The 16,734-nt window shown below is 40.8% G+C and overlaps 1 protein-coding gene across 3 annotated transcripts in view; it reads left to right on the top strand.

The window, feature by feature from the left end:
- Window positions 1-16,734, top strand: part of SEC24D (SEC24 homolog D, COPII component) — a 59,458-nt gene that overhangs the window by 2,234 nt on the left and 40,490 nt on the right. For all 3 annotated transcript variants that reach the window (XM_028743003.2, XM_028743005.2, XM_028743004.2), the window contains exons 2-8: window positions 4,004-4,181; window positions 4,833-4,959; window positions 7,364-7,491; window positions 9,482-9,742; window positions 11,849-11,970; window positions 13,310-13,421; window positions 14,983-15,110. In XM_028743003.2, the coding sequence (XP_028598836.2) occupies window positions 4,034-4,181; window positions 4,833-4,959; window positions 7,364-7,491; window positions 9,482-9,742; window positions 11,849-11,970; window positions 13,310-13,421; window positions 14,983-15,110 (1,026 nt within the window). In that variant the 5' untranslated portion in view covers window positions 4,004-4,033. The remainder of the gene's footprint in view (window positions 1-4,003; window positions 4,182-4,832; window positions 4,960-7,363; window positions 7,492-9,481; window positions 9,743-11,848; window positions 11,971-13,309; window positions 13,422-14,982; window positions 15,111-16,734) is intronic.

The following is a 16,734-nucleotide window of genomic DNA, read 5'->3' as shown; positions in this document are numbered from 1 at the left end:
TGAAATGGCAAAGAGTACTTTCGGTTGGCCCAGCAAATTACAGTATATAGGTGCAGAAAGGGTTTATGACACATGTTTTTAGACACCTTGTAATAGGGAACTTCTGCCTCTTTGGGGAAGGGCAGTAACTCGATGGTGGAGCATCTGCTTTGCATGCAGAAGGTCACAAGTTCAATCTCTACCACCTCCAGTTAGGGTAGGGAATGTCCCCTGTCTGAAACACTTGGAGAGCCACTGCCAGTCAGTGTAGACATTACTAAGCCAATGACCTACTCCACATAAGGCAGCTTCCTAGAGCCAGTGTAGTGTAGTGGTTAAGAGCGGTAGACTCGTAATCTGGTGAACTGGGTTCGCTTCCCCGCTCCTCCACATGCAGCTGCTGGGTGACCTTGGGCTGGTCACACTTCTCTGAAGTCTCTCAGCCTCACTCACCTCACAGAGTGTTTGTTGTCAGGGAGGAAGGGAAAGGAGAATGTTAGCTGCTTTGAGATTGCTTAGGGGAGTAATAAAGCGGGATAACAAAGCCAAGCTCTTCTTCTTCCTAAGGTTCCTATCTCGAGTGGCCAAAACCCAATATTTGGTTTTAGTACTGTTTTGTGTGCCCTTTCTGATTATGAGGAATGGGTTAATTGTACTGAAATCTGATGTACTTTGCAAAATAGGGTTTTACTTTGTATCGTATTTGTTTTGGCGGAAAGGGTGTGGTTTATTAAACCACCTATGTTATCTGTAATGTGTTTGGAAGTGGATATAGGCCACTAAGTCAGCAGTACTATGTTTGTATTTCTAAGAGTTTAGAGTCTATTTAGTTGTGCATAGGAAGTCTGACGTGGCACACTGTCTTTCCCTCCTACTGAACTGTGCAGGAAGTTGTTTCCTTTAGATACTATCAAAGCTAAGAGCATTACCAAGTTCTACAACAATTGCCCTTAACTTCATTCTTTATATTGACAATGAAAATGTAGCATAGGTGCTTTAATGCTGGCTGCTAACTAAACTTGCTGAAGTGACCAGGGCTTAGACTGCCACGTTTCAGTCTAACCAGAAGGAGGGAAAACACCTTGGCACTGGGAGAAACCTGATGTGCCTATGTGCTTTCTTTCCTATTTAGTTTTCTAAATCTTGTAGATTAAAAAGATTCCAAGAAAGGATTTGCAATTTTATATGCATGAAACTTGAGAGGCTTGGGAATTTTTTTAACTGGAATTTGTTCAGTTAATAGAAACATTCAGTATAGACAAAACAAAACAAATATTTCAACCAGGGGAAAAAGTAGTGTACATTGCAGACCAGACCTCCACATTATCATTCATAATCCAGAATGATAACATTGATAAATTAACACTCTCGTTGTGCATCCTATATTAATATTCAGTGAGCTGTCTCCATTGAATTTGGTAAAGATTTGTTGATACCTTTCCTTATGCACACCTGAAAGTTAGCAGCATAAGCATATCCACAGAAGAGTTTGTTTTTTAAAAAGCAGAGCAGATATAAAGCATTTTTTAATGCGGTTTCACCCTAACACTTTATACTAGTGGTGTTTCTGCATATATATAATATAGGTAATATTTCCTCCAAAAAAGTTGATATACTCTTTCACCACATTAAATTGTTATAAGCTGTGTGCACCCCGAATACACCCATGATGATTTCACACACAGAGAGACACTCAATCCCACCAAATGGGAATTGAATATGGTAGCTAGGCCTGCGTGATCTTTGCTACCTTAATTTTTATCTTGGCTAATGTACAGATTAGTTGGAAGTAGATAATGGCTGTAGTTATAGGGACTGAAAGTGGTAATTGCAACCCTGGTACAGTTTTTTCTAATGCCACGTCATCATGCTTACTTTTTTATATGGAATTTCCCCTCTGTAATTCTAGTTTCGCTCTGAAGAGCTAAAACATAAGTAGGAGATGTTATTGGGCAGGTGATTTCTTTGGCTGCAGTTCTTCTGTACTTGAGTTAGCCTCATTGAAATCTGTGGGACTTGCTTCTGAGTAAACTTGCATAGGCTTGAACCATTAGGTCACATTTGTCATCATTATTGCCTTCTGTCACTGTAACCACCATTGTAATGTACTCTGTCATGTTTACTGAGTCACCCAGCGTGACCCCATATGCATTTACTCAATATGCTGTATACACACCATACCTTTAAAGCACCTTCTTTCCCTCAAATAATTGTTTGTTAGCATTGTTTGTTAAGGGTTGCCAGGAACTGTAGCTCTGTGAGGGATGAACTTCAGCGCCCAGAATCTTTTGAAGGAACGAATGTGCTTTGAATGTGCTTTAAAGGCATCGTGTACGCGGTCAAAAGTAAGCCTTGTCATGCTCAGTGGGGCTTAACTGAGAGCCAGTGTGAGTAGTGGTTAGAGTGCTGGACTAGGACTTGGGAGACCAGAGTTCAAATCCTCACTCAGACATGGAACCCACTTGATGAATTTGGGCCAGTCACACACTCTCAGCCTAGCCTACTTCACAGGGTTGTTGAGAAGATAAAATGGATATGGGAAGTGTGTGTGTACGCCGCCTTGGGCTTGTGGGAGAAAAGGTGGGAAATAAATGCAATAAATAAAGTAAAGGGGCAAACCATTGCAGCCCTCAAGAAGTTACCGCCTGAGTTACACAACTGGAAAAACATGTCTGGATTACACTTGCAGAACTATATAACTCCTGATATGGTTGGTTTTTTGTGTTTTGACTGGGAGTTGGAGACTAGTTTGTGGTATACTCAGTGTACATAATAAGTATTGGCTGCCACAGTTCCCAGTTATGGGCCAGATCTCATGACTGTTGGTGTGTGGCTCTTGAACTCTGTCTTTGTGTGTGTGATGGTTACCTACCGATGACCACTTAGTTGTGTGAAGCAACTGCCATGGATGGGATCATGCCTTTTGCATCTTGTGGTGGCAACTGTTTGAAAAGACAGATTTTGCAGCAGTGTGCAAATGAAGGTGCCATAGGCAGGAAAAATGACCTGAGTGAGGAATATCAGGGCTACTGTGTCCTCAGTGACTATGGAAACTGGCCTCATTTTAGAGCAAATATTTAGAAAAATCAGTGAGCACTGCAGTGTGTGCCCATGCACATGTGTCGCAAATTCCAACAAAATGTAAGCAGGGCTGGACCCACTTCATAAAGTGCCCCTGGCAAGGTCAATCACTAGATTTTGTTTTCTGTCGTTCCCTGGTATAATACAGGTGAAAAGGATAGCTTTTGGTTCAGAATGTGCAATGGAAATACCAAAAAGTGCAAAGTAGGGGAAGCTTGGTGTGCCTAATGCGAGTAGAGGGTGGCCCATTAGTGTGGATGGGGCAATGCCCCACCAACCTGTCTTCTTACATATAACCAGTCATGGGGAGTCTCCACCTGTCATTGGTTTTGGCTCCACCATCTCTTAGGCTCTCTCGTCTTCTGCCCTTTCAGACCCAATGGGCATCATCCACCACTGCCTACTGGTATCTGCTTTCCTGTTTGCATTTTCCATGGGGCTGGAAAGGCAATGGCCCTTTCTACCCAATGGTTGGATCTGTCTGCAAAGTCATCTGTATAATATTTTCAGGTGCTAAAGATAATATTATCGTGTCAAAACCATATGGGTTGTCAAAATATGTTTGGAATCATCCGTAGTCATACCTATTTTTTTCGACAAATCAGGAAATTGGGCTGTCCTACCAGACAAACATTGGGGGCAAAACCTGGTTGTTTTCGCAACAAGTAACAGTGGTTCAGTCTGTGATTAATGTTATCCACCTATTCTAGCTGATTTTTTTAAAAAAAGTGTTTGTATCAGTGCCTTTGCTACAAGAGAACGTCTGTGCGTTTTGTCCATAATCTGGTAGCCATTATGCAAGAGAGCTAATAAGTAGGATGCTGTCCTCTTGCCTTGTAACATTGCTTTTGGGTCATAAAGCTCATTCTGTGCTTTACCTGCACTATGTATCAGTGAAGTATTGCTGATTTTATTACTTGACTTCTTCTAATTTCTATGACAGGTTTTCCATCAGAAATAAATCACTGCTAAAATGAATCAGCAAGGATATGTTGCAACACCTCCATATTCTCAGCCCCAGCCAGGAATGGGGGGATTCTCTGCTGGTTTGGGACAACCTGCTTCTTCACATATGTACGGACACTATGGTGATGTAAACTCATCTTCTGCATCTCAATCAGGTAAAGTAACATCAAGGCATTGGCCATATAGAGGTTGATGTCTCCACTATACTAATGCATGTTATGTCATTATCCATATCATTACATTACTGTTCAGTGGTACCTTGGTTGTTGAACTTAATCCATTCCAGGAGTCCGTTCGACTTCTGGAACCATTTGAAAACCAAGGTGCAGCTTCCGATTGGCTGCAGGAGTTTCCTGCACTCAATCGGAAGCTGCGGAAGTCGCGTCAGACATTCAGCTTCCGAAAAACATTCACAAACTGGAACGCTCACTTTCAGGTTTGCGGTGTTTGGGAGCTGATTTGTTTGGGAGCCAAGCCATTCAACAACCAAGGTACCACTATACTTGTTTATATTTATTTTGCACTATTAGTGAAAAGAAAAGCTCCTGGTTTAATCGAATATTACAATGGGAAGACCATAAGCAAGGAAAGATGCTTGGTCTTGCTATTATGTAAACTGTGCATATTCATATAGAATTTAAATACTAGAGCATAATATAACTTCCTGGGCAGTTTAGACTTCCTTTTTTTGAGGTCCATAAAAAAATTTCATACTTATTTTGCTTTAACTGTTGGCAATGTGTACCTCATTTATGCAGTGATTTTCTATTGTTATCCACTATGTTCATGCCTGTGTTTTACTTCAGCTATGTTGAAACCTAATGTGCCTTTCGGGTCTGCTGCTCCCATTGGTTCACCATCTCCCAGTGCTCACCAGTTTAACCAAACCAATATCCAGAATGGGCCCAGCGCTACAGCACAACAATCACAGAGGTGATTTTTATTTTTTTAAAACAAAACAATAAATGCATTTATGCTTAGAATTTCTGTTTATCTTCTCAAATATTTACTGCACATACCATTAAAAGCAGTTTTAAACTTGTCCACAGCTTTTTTGTCATAGCACTAATCCATACCAAAAATGAGTAAAATAATATTCTGGGTCCATTAGCAGAACTCAGGTAGTGGCTAGCACTTATCTCAATTATTTCTTCCCATCAAATACAGTATATGGTGTACAGAATAGTCTCTTTCTCTATTTGGGCATCTTACGCCTGTAAGATGTGTGGAGAGAGCAATTAGACAGCTCTAGCTCCAGCTTTCATCTTCATTCTGATTGCTTTCTATGAGTTGGAGGGATAACGTCTGCATTGGGGAATCTTTCCTATTCACACAGGTTCCCTGTACCATGTAGGTTTTGACATTGCATGTGGAATGTGCATGAGTAGAAAAGGCTCCCATTGCAGAAGCTGTTCCTCCAACAGATGGATGATAATGGTTATCGGTGATGTGCCAGTGGAGCTGCATCATTGCTCTCCCTCTTCACATGTTGATGAAACACAGAAGTAGGATGCTTGCACAGGGCTAGACTATAACCATATCCTACATTCCCAGACATATGCTGAAGGGGCACATGGCAAGCCAAAGCCAGTTTGGTGTAGTGGTTAGTGTCAGACTACGATTAGGATCTGGGGTGCCAGGGTTCAAATCCACACTCAGCCATGGAGCTCACTGGTTGACCCTGGGCCAGTCACTGCCTTTCAGCCTAACCTATCTCACAGGTTCTAGTTACAGGTAGGTAGCCGTGTTGGTCTGGAAAAGACCCCGATGATGTTGGGAAAGATTGGGGGCACAAGGAGAAGGGGACGACAGAGGATGAGATGATTGGACAGTGTTCTCGAAGCTACAAACATGAGTCTGACCAAACTGTGGGAGGCCGTGGAAGACAGGAGTGCCTGGCGTGCTCTGGTCCATGGGGTCATGAAGAGTCGGACATGACTAAACGACTAAACAACAGCAACAAAGCCGTGTTGGTCTGCCGTAGTTGAAACAAAATAAAAAAATTCCTTCCAGTAGCACCTTAGAGACCGACTAAGTTTGTTATTGGTTTGAGCTTTCGTGTGCATGCATGGTATCTGAAGAAGTGTGCACGCACATGAAAGCTCATACCAATAACAAACTTAGTTGGTCTCTAAGGTGCTACTGCAAGGATTTTTTTTATATTGTTCTGACTGCCTCACAGGGTTGTTGTGAGGATTAAATGAGATGGGGGGGCGGGAAAGAACCATGTAAGTCCCCTTGAGCTCCTTGGAGAAAAAGGTGGGATATAAATGCAACAAATAAATAATAAATCCTGTACATGTCTACTCGGAAGTGCCACTGACTTCCATTAGATTTACTCCCAGATATGTGTGTGTGTAGCAAAAGCATCCCATTTTTGGAGCACTAAGGTCTATTACTAAGGTCTATTGGCAGTTTGGTTTGTGCTGTTGATGAGGCCTCAGTCCTTTGCACTCAAATCCTAACTTCATTACTGTGCATCCTGTAGAGTCCTCTCATTCCTTAAACATTTGTGTAGGTGACATACTCTATGGATAGAACTTGGTGCTTCCTTTCAAACAAATAAAGCACTACTTTTAAGTGCTGTTCACTGGAATGCTTATTAAGAAACGTCTGTATAAATCAGATTAATCAAGGGGGAAAGCCTGACTCTTTCTTCGTGGATCAAGCAATTATTTAGATTAGAGTCCAGAGCCTAATTTGATCCATATGTTTAGTGCAGTTACAATATGGAGTGTATTCTATGGGCAGAGAATAGCCTTTGACCTCCATTCCTGATTTTAAAAGATCAAAGCAGAAGGTCCATGAGCCATAAGATGAGGTTTAGTCCTATTTCAGTTCTCTTTGTTTCTTCTGTCCCATTTGAATGTGCCGGGCAAGAATTAGTAATGCTACATTTTATCAAAATCACAGGTTATTAATGCATGCCCTAGTGCTTAGGTTTGTCTGCATGTTAATCATTTTTGAGTTGGCATTGTTTTCTATCTCTGAACAAATTCAAACGTGTGTGTGTGTAAGGTGACTGAATAACAATAATAAAAATAATTACAAATGAAAATAAACCATAATTAATTATGTATTTTGTATGGTCTGGAAAACACAAAACTGAATAGTGAAGGAGTGAAGTAAACATTTCTGAACTCCTTGTGGCTGCTCTGGAGAAGCACAGAAGAGGGAAAGGAGGCGTATCCTGTGATCCTGAGGCTTGCCAGGGTTTTCTTCCATAGGTTTACAAACCATGTTGCTTAGACTTTGAAATCTAGGAGTTGTTTGTGGAGTGGATATTACATTGTTACCTGTTTGGTGTTTCTTTGGTAACACTTCTTTTTCTCTTCAGGTTTCCACCTTCTGCACCTTCCTTCCCCCCGTACAGCCATCCATCCCCGTCCTCCTATCCAAACAGTCCACCCCCTTCTTCTGCACAGCTGGCCAATCAGCTTGGCAACATGCAAATAAATAATTATGGTAAGGACTACATAGTGTTCCATAAAAGCTTCTGAGAGATCACATGCATTTTTTATTTTAGCTTGGGTTGGTTCCAGAGAAAACAAATGCTCACAAGTTCTATAGGTCTAAATCTACTGGAAGATTTTGATAAGAAAGGTTGACTTCTAATGGGACTGTTCTAAATCTTGTTGGAGTTCTCCAGGTTTTAGCACGTTAATCATATTACTGGGATATAAAAGGATCATGGCCTTGAACATCATGTTTATGCTTTTAAACTGGCAGCTCTTTAAAAAATGTATTTTAAAAAAAAAGCTTTGTAGACTGGCTGTTTTACTAACATAATAATAATTGGAGAGTTCAGCATTTGTAAACATAGAGCATTTCTGTATGTTTCAGCTGGAAAACATGTTTCTTTTTTCAAGTGTATTTTCCAACATGATCTCTTGGAAGAGGGATAGGGAACTTTTCCTGGCTAGTGGCCAGATCCTTATTTCCCCCCTCACCTGTCAGTCATTTGATGTCAGGTGATGTTGCACTTTGAAGCCCTGACTGTTGAGTCTTCAAAATGCAGCACAAAGCAATAGGCACTTTCAAACAACCCTGCACTGCCCTTTGTCCCCAGCAAGGGAACATGTGTGCATGGCCAAATCGAGCAGGAAGCGAACTGCCACACACGGGAAAACTTAGCAGGATATCAGCTGATGAGTGGTGGTTAAATCCTGCATAGACTAGTTCCCAGCAGGGGAGCTGCCATACTCATATCCCGCCCTACCGATCAGCTGATATCGCCCCACATAGAAATGATGTGAGTTGATTTGCAGGTGGGTGTGGTTTTTAAATAATGACCTCATGGGCCAAATTTGATGCTTTGGCAGGTCAAAGATTCACATAAACACACCCCAGTCCAGAGGTTCCCCTGAATATTATACAAGCCACAGTGCACTCATGGGTCAGGCTTTTCTATTTATTTCCACAAAGAGCATAATTCAACTCATGTATTTATATTTGCTCTCTTTTTTGAATGGGATGGAAAAACCTTTGATATTAGGGAGCTCCTGGTGGTTCTTGTATATTCAAAGGAATCATAGGCTCCAGCATGAGTGCATATATAATTCACCTTTCACACAACTGTTTTTAAAAGAAATTATCTAGCAAAAATTATATACTACTTGATTGTGAGAAAACCTGTCAAGCAGTTTACAAAAAGATAAAAGAAAGCAGTAAAATTCTCAATAAAACCAACTATTTAAAAGCATTCCAAAATTATTAAAATCAACAGTAGCCGAAAAGAGCTACAGGTAATTGTTACATGATGGGATAGGTTTGCCTAAGCAAAAATGTTTTAACCAAGCACCAAAAATAATACAGCAAAGGTGCCTGTCTGATGTCAATAGATGCACTAAAATATGGATTTCTTCCAATATGTATTACAATGTTTATTGCATGGCACCCATAACAGTGCCAGTTCCACAGATTGAAGTGTTCAGGTGGACATATATAGGATATATATATAGGACATATATAGGATCCAGCAAATAAATTGGTCCCAATAATAAACTGTTCCTGTTTTAAAGGAGGGGAGGAGAAACTCCTCCTTAAACTATTTTAACAAAATGCCAAACAGTTTACAATATACTTTGTACTGGCAGTAAAATAGATGCTTGATACATTTGCAGCCTTCACAATCCATTGTTCTCATACGATTTAAGCACCCAAATGAAGACTTGTTTTTGGTATAGAACAGATTCAGTTGTGAAAGTATTAACAGTGAATATTTAAAGTTAATATTTCTAATATTTAAAGTTATTTCTATAATTATGTTGGAATGTTAAGATTTTAGAGAAGAGCAATCGGTTTGATATGAATATCATTTATATTATTGAATTCCATTTAAAATGAATGTAAAGATCTACAACAGCAGGTGTCTTAAGACATACCTGCATTCCACTGTGATTATTATCCTAAAGAGTTTTTCGAATGAATGCATAATGATAACACTCTTGTTCAGGTCCTGGTAACGCCCCAAACACACCTCCTTGCATGCCTTCCGGCCTCCCACCACCTTTGCAAGCTCCACCACCTCGACCACATCAAATGGCCTTGTCGTCTGGTCCTCAGATTTCTTCACCAGCAAGTAATTTGACCAGTCACTGCGCTCCACCTTCAATGGCCAGACAGGAGGGGATCCCTGGCTCAAACCCACCGAACACCAATTTGCCACCACAACTCACAAGCCAGCCCACAGGCCCTGGGTTTCCTCCCCAGTATGGTAAGTGCAGCTACCTAGTTTACATAAGACTGCCAGGTTGCAACATCTGCTTTGAATTCAGAGGGATGGGAGTGGAGAGAGAAGGAACTAGAAGCATGATTTGCCACTATTTTCAGGTGGGATTCAATTGCATACTGGCAAATTCAGGTTGCACGGTTGGAGTTCTTGTGCAAAAAACCCAATTCCTCAGAAGATCAGACTTTTGCAAGAAGGAAAGAGATGGGGGCAATGCAATGGAAAGTGTGGGGCTGTGCTTGCTTTGATGTAATGTCGTCTAACCTCCTTGCAAGCAGATCGGAACAAATGCTCAGCAAACAGGGTATCTGGAAGTGCCCAAAGTGTTGCTTCAGTTGGATTAGGAACTGAATAAAGGATGAGTGGTGAGCACCCTGGAAGTGTCCTAAGTGCAGTTTTCCTGCACTTCAACATTAAATTCCAAACTTCACCTTCTGAAGGCAGCTTTTTTGACCACACGTGTCTGTGGAGCAAATTGGAGAGGGACATTTTTGAGAGGAAAATTGCAAGCAGGAATGCACTTAAGTAGTCCCTCCCTCTCTGTTCTTTCTCCACTCCTAATTCTATTCTTCAGTGATGGCTTTTTTCCCTTTCCTTTTAAGACAGAAAAGGTAGGGTCAAATTTCATGGAACTGTGTGTAACATGTAGGTTGCCCCTGTGGCTTGTGAGGTTGCTATGGTCGTGTTCTACCTTGAACCACTTTGCAACATTGCAGGAATCCTAGACCAAAATCGCTTGCCAAGTTTTCAAAGCTCTGTGTGTATTGCTAGTTCTATTTTTGATCTTTGTGCAAGAACAAGACATCCCTGTATAGGGAGATTTTTCTCTGCCACGTAAATGTGGCCTTGATTAATAACAAACACCTGTTTGTTCTTTTGTGTCTTGCGGCTTATTCCAATAGTTAACCAGGGCAGGTTTGAAGAAGAAGCTAAAAGCTGATAGCACACAACTGCTTGGGCAGAAATAGCAAATGAATTCAATACGAACACATGAACCTTTTTTCTTTCTTCCTTTAGAACATAATTCCTAGAAAGAAACAGGAAGAAGTGTGAAGAGAATGCTAGGCTCTGACCAGCCGAAATGCTCCTGCGTGGGGCATAATACTGCCCAAGGCTAATAGGCTGCATATGTTATACTAAATAGTACACACGAAGAATCCAGCATCCACAATATCAAAATAGCAATGAGAGCCATTGTAGTGGCTGAGTGTCAGACTAAGACTAAGGTGACCTCAGGTTCAAATCCCTGTTCAGCTATAATTTTGCAGCCAAACTCTACCTCAGAGGGTTATTGTGAAGATGTATTGGGTGGTGGTGAACCATGTGGGCAGCTTGAGTTCCTTTGAGGAATGATAATATGAAAATGTAATACAGCACAATAGGGTTGTGTATTTATAGGTTGGAATTAAGTTTGCCCTTAAAAAAAAGCCAGCGCAGCATGTCCAGTTTGACATCCAACTGTACAGTGGTACCTTGGGTTACAGACGCTTCAGGTTACATACGCTTCAGGTTACAGGCTTTTCTAACCCAGAAATAGTACCTCGGGTTAAGAACTTTGCTTCAGGATGAGAACAGAAGTCGTGCTCCGGCGGTGCATCTGCAGCAGGAGGCCCCATTAGCTAAAGTGGTGCTTCAGGTTAAGAACAGTTTCAGGTTAAGAACGGACCTCCAGAACGAATTAAGTACTTAACCCGAGGTACCACTGTAATCTCACTGCTGCAGCAACAATTGCATGTGAGCTTAAACAAGGTCTGTTAGCTAGTATTCTCAACACAGCAATGGTGGAAAGTGTTTGATCTGAAAGTCAAAGCAGCGTCTCCTCTCTCTTTTACATCTGGCCCCCTGAAACTCTCCTGCTGGGCCCCTGTTCATATGTGTACTCCATTTATATAAAGAAGACAATGAATAGGCTTTGTTTGGAGTAGAAATTTCAAACTGGCAGTGTGGAACTGGCCAGTAAAAGACTCCTTCAATAAAAAGAACTTGGACAAGTATCACTTAGGAAGCAAGACTTCTGACAGGATATATTAAACAACACCCTCCCCCCAAAACTTTAATTTGGCTGATTGTCTTATTTTATTAATTTTCCAGGAAATTTTGGTCCTCCAATGGCAGGTGCACAGTTGTCTTATCCAGGGGGGCTCCAATCAGGTCCAGCACAATTGGCTGGACCACAGCAGAAGAAACTAGATCCTGATTCCATTCCAAGCCCGGTGAGTAAGATTTAATTGTAGGAAATGTGGCTAAAACAACAGCATGAGAGGGGAAATGGGGAGTTTTCAAGCAATTCCACATTGTAGTAAGGCATAACAGAATATTGGGGGGTATCCAATGAAGTGCTTCTGCTAGCTCTAGGACTTTGGGCTGTGAAATGAAGTTCCCCTCCCTCTCCTCTGCCCATGCGCCCTTGAAATTGGTTCTGGGATTCCTACAACCTTCTGGAGTTTGAGGGGAGTGGGCAGAGGGAAATGAGAGGGAAGAGAAGTTCTATTGCACAAGCATCCTTCCAACAAAATGAAAGCATTTTGTTGGATACTTTCCACTGTGGTTAATCTAGCGCTTAAAGATGTAACTTTGAAATGTGAAGCTTTTCGTGGCTCAGCCAGTTCCTCAGGCTAAGGTTCAAGTTCAAGTTGTATGTTTTTCAAGGGATTTTAGCAGTATAAAGTGACCAAATGTCCATAAATAATTTATATTTTACCTCTGTAAATGAAAAGGGCTCAGTAAAAACCCAGAAATGTAGGTTGCTCCAAAGAACAATGAAGTCTTTAGACACTTTAACAAATAACAAAATTGTTGCAGATCAAAGTCTGTTTCAGAAAGGATCCACGTGATCATTTCTAATTGAGACAGTTTATAATCTACAATCTGGTGCATATCCCCCACCCCATTTTTTAATTTGCAAACGGTTTGATGAAATGATGAAATAGTGTAATTGAGACCATAGCACTATTTCTCAAATAGGAGGAAAACAAAACAATAGTTATTTTAGTTTTACCCATTCAGTTTCCTCCTGGAAAAATTCTGAGGCACTCCTCTGGAATGCAGCTGAATCCTTTCACTCCAAGTTTTGATCTATAAATCATTCCAGAAGAACCGAACTGCAAAATCCGAGGGAGAATCCAGTTAAGGCACATTCTGTTACCATTCCGAACAAGTTTAATTGTGTATAGTTTTTCACAGTTTTGGTCCACGCACAGAGTTCCGGTTCATCCTCAAATCTCTTGAGAAGTGTGGAGCTCTGAGCAAAGCACCTCCAAGATATTTAAGTAGACAGGGGTGTGGCTCCTGGGATTCCTATCTCTCATATCAGAAGCAGGGAACTGCTTACCCTTCAGATGTTCCTGAACTACATCTCCTATCAATCGTAGCAAGCATGACCAATAGCCAGAGATTATGGGAGTTAGTTCAGCAACACCTGGAGGGCCAAAGGTTCCTCATCTATGTCCATAAATGCTGGACATAGAAATTGACCTGTATACGCAGAAGCCCTTATTCTTGAACCACTATAAAGCTCACATTTCTAACAATTTTAAACATTTTATCCATAAGATCCAGGTTATCGAAAATGACAAAGTGTCCAGGGGAGGTCAAATCTATGCTACCAACATCAGGGGTCAAGTCCCTCCTCTAGTTACTACAGATTGTGTGATCCAAGATCAAGGTAAATAGGAAACCATCTTTGGCTTCATTTCCTATGTGAAGTTGAATTTCCTCTCTCCCTCTCCCTCTCCCTCTCCCTCTCCCTCTCCCTCTCCCTCTCCCTCTCTCTTTCTCTTTCTCTTTCTCTTTTGACAGGAATGTTCATGTTTAATTTCTATGATGCCTTTCTAAATTGGCCAGGAAGATATTTTGGCGGGTTGCCTCTGTTTGTCAAGTGGACAGGGCAACAATACATAGAAATGGGTTCTTGGTGAATGGTCACAATGGTGGAATTCATTTTCCTTGACAAGGCTGACTTTAAGCATCGTCTGACTACAGACAGCCCCCCACTTATGTGAAGGTTACGTTCCAGGCCCCTCTATGCATAAGTAACATATTGTAAAGTGGGGAGCACCCCACTTTAATACAAGGGGTATGTGGGAAGGAAAGAGAGAGTGGGGGGCTCACCCTGGAAATCACTTGGGGCCACTGCCTGGCCTATTTTGAGCCTGCCTGCCTGCCTGCCTGCCTGCCTGTCTGCCGCGAATACATGGCTGAAGTGGCTGGCCACAGAGGGCAAGGAGTGAGAAGGGTGCCCAGCAATACTGGCATCAGGATGGTGGTGAAAAGATGTAGTGGAGGGGGGAGAAGATGCCTCCTGCCCCATGCCACTGGTTGATTGAAGGCTGCACTCCCTTGTTTGGGTAGCAGCCCCGAGCAAGGGGAGGCCAATCTATTTATGTATTTAATACATGTAAAGGCGGTCATGCATTAGTGGGATGCACGTATGGGGGGGGGGGTGCTGTATAAGCCTTTTTGCTTGAAATCACTTTTAGTGACTGGGTTTGTCTTGGTTCTTTGCTTAGGATTGACTGGGATTTTAAAATATTACTGGAATTTGATGATATTGTTGTGTTTACTGTTTGATCATTAAACTGACAATGCTTTGAGTTGTTAAATTGTAACCAATCCTGATTTTCTTTTTCATAGAACGTAATCAAAATCAAAAGGTTTATAAGAAATTACTAAGGAGTTCAGTGGAAGGAGCAAGATGTTGTATTTAAGTAGTGCTAAGCCTAAATTTCTATATTTATTGTGAGATGTGAAGTTCTGAAGGTTATTGATGGAATACTGTGGTGCAAACTTGCCAGTAGCCGTGACTGCACACATCTTTTGATCCACAAGTTTTCCAGAGAGAGCAGCATGCATTGCCACCCTCTCTGATTTGGCTTCCTGACAACACAAAGTGATGACGTGGCTTTGGCATGAAGCCAAGGCCAAGTGACCATAATGCTTCCTGCTCTCACTCTGGAAACTTGTGGATTTAAAACATCAGCCAGAGAGCATGGAGTGCAGTTATTACAGCTCAGACCACAAAACGAGTGGCATTGGTGGAAAAAGTTGAGGAAGCAGTTTTGAGAAACTTTCCCACCCTGCAACCTCTCCTTTTCCTGCTCAAAAATGTTATGCGATGAACTTCTGTCTCATTATAAGAATTATAAGTTGCTTTTAATTAGCCCTAAACATGCTTATTTTTATTTTTTTAACTTCATCAAATATTGCCATTGTTTTGAATGTCCTAGGTAATGCCAGCCCTCGCTTCATTCGATGTACCACATACTGCTTTCCTTCATCTTCAGATCTGGCGAAACAGGCTCAAATTCCGTTAGCTGCTGTCATCAAACCGTTTGCCAATGTTCCATCAAATGAGGTAAAAGAATAAAACTGAAGCTCTGAGAGGAAATGTTTTTGTTCACAAGTTAAGGTTTTCAGTGGCTTTGAATTCAGCTGGGATTGACCCTTGGTCTGGGGGAATGATCATCCTTTGACAAGAAAGAACAATCTGTGTGGAGAAAGTATCTATGAAACTGGGCCTCTTGTTTTACAAATTTTAAGTTCATGGTATCATCAAGGAGGATCTGTTGAATTCTCGTAACCTATTATCACGATAAATGTATTGAGATGCAATTGTCAAGGAGAGCCATCTTTGAACTTTAACATGCAGGCACATAGTGTTCAGGGTCTTATTTATTTATACTTATTCAAAGATATAAAAAAATGCATACCCATTACAATGTATCTTTTTATAATATACTAAGATAAAACAACTACTTAGTCTATAAGAGAACAAAGTCAGAAGGAAGAAGAGAAAATAAAAAACTAAAGAAAGATTCTATGGCCTTAAGGTTTAGATATAATAGGGAGAATACTTTATAATTGCATGAACGAAGCTACATGGACAGTTTTATCCTGACTTGTTCTTGCTAAACCATAGTTTTTATCTCTAACCACTGGTCATGTTGACTGTAGCTTATGATGGTTGTAGTCCAACAACATCTGGAGGGCACCATGTTGGGGAAACCTGATTTAAATATAAACCTCAGTTTCCTAAGTTTGGACTTCTTGACGAAATTATGGTTTCCTGCTATGTGAATGATCCTTGGGTTCCCTCCTTTTCTCATTTACAAACCACAAGAGAAGATTAAAAGCATCTACTTCTGTTCTTTAACCTGAGGGGTTTGGCAAGTGTGAAGAACTGTTTCAGATGCTATCAGTTTTCTATATAGTCCATATACATGAATTTTCCACATGTGAACCATTAAGAGACTTTGATCTTTAATTCCTTGGCTCTTCACACACAAATTTTAAAAGTTTTTTTTTTAATGGAATGATGTATTGATGAATGTTTAGATACAGACGTCCACACAGAACACTTGTGGATGCAGGCTGTTCTGTTCATTTCAAATAAAGTGATTTGGGGTTCAACTGAAATAAACATTACAGCTCTCCATGTTTATCAGAACTCCATACAAAAAACAACAGCATTGGATTGTGGCAACCATCTTATGGATCCAATTTTGGGTGTACAAGGATGTGTTGGGTGTGAAGAATTCTTTGAAGAAATAATTTCTACTCAAACACTTATAACTATATTGCTGTCTGTAGTTCTGTATTTCAGAACCTTGTCTATACAGATTCCTTCTATATTCATCAACAGAATTTCTTTTCGTTTTCCTCGCTCCAAAAGGGATGACCTATCAGGGGTATTTATAGGGTATTTCTTTGAGAATACGATATCATTGTTTGACAGAATATATTTTTAGCCGACCACTGCTTTAGCAACAGACTATAAAAATAAAAGCCAGCAGCTATCATGCTAGGCCAGGCGTTCTGCAAGTTTGTTTTGGAGATGTATGACTATTTGCCAAGCCTGGATAAACCAGATGATCTTTGTTTAACATTTTATGTTACTTGCCACTAATATTATCTTGGCTAGAGGTAACATTCTACAAATTCAAAAATCTTATTCCAATTCCAGATAATATATGTATGTT

This window comes from Podarcis muralis, chromosome 9 (genome assembly GCF_964188315.1).
Source record: "Podarcis muralis chromosome 9, rPodMur119.hap1.1, whole genome shotgun sequence".
NCBI lineage: Eukaryota > Metazoa > Chordata > Lepidosauria > Squamata > Lacertidae > Podarcis > Podarcis muralis.
This window is presented reverse-complemented; position numbering and strand designations above follow the sequence as displayed.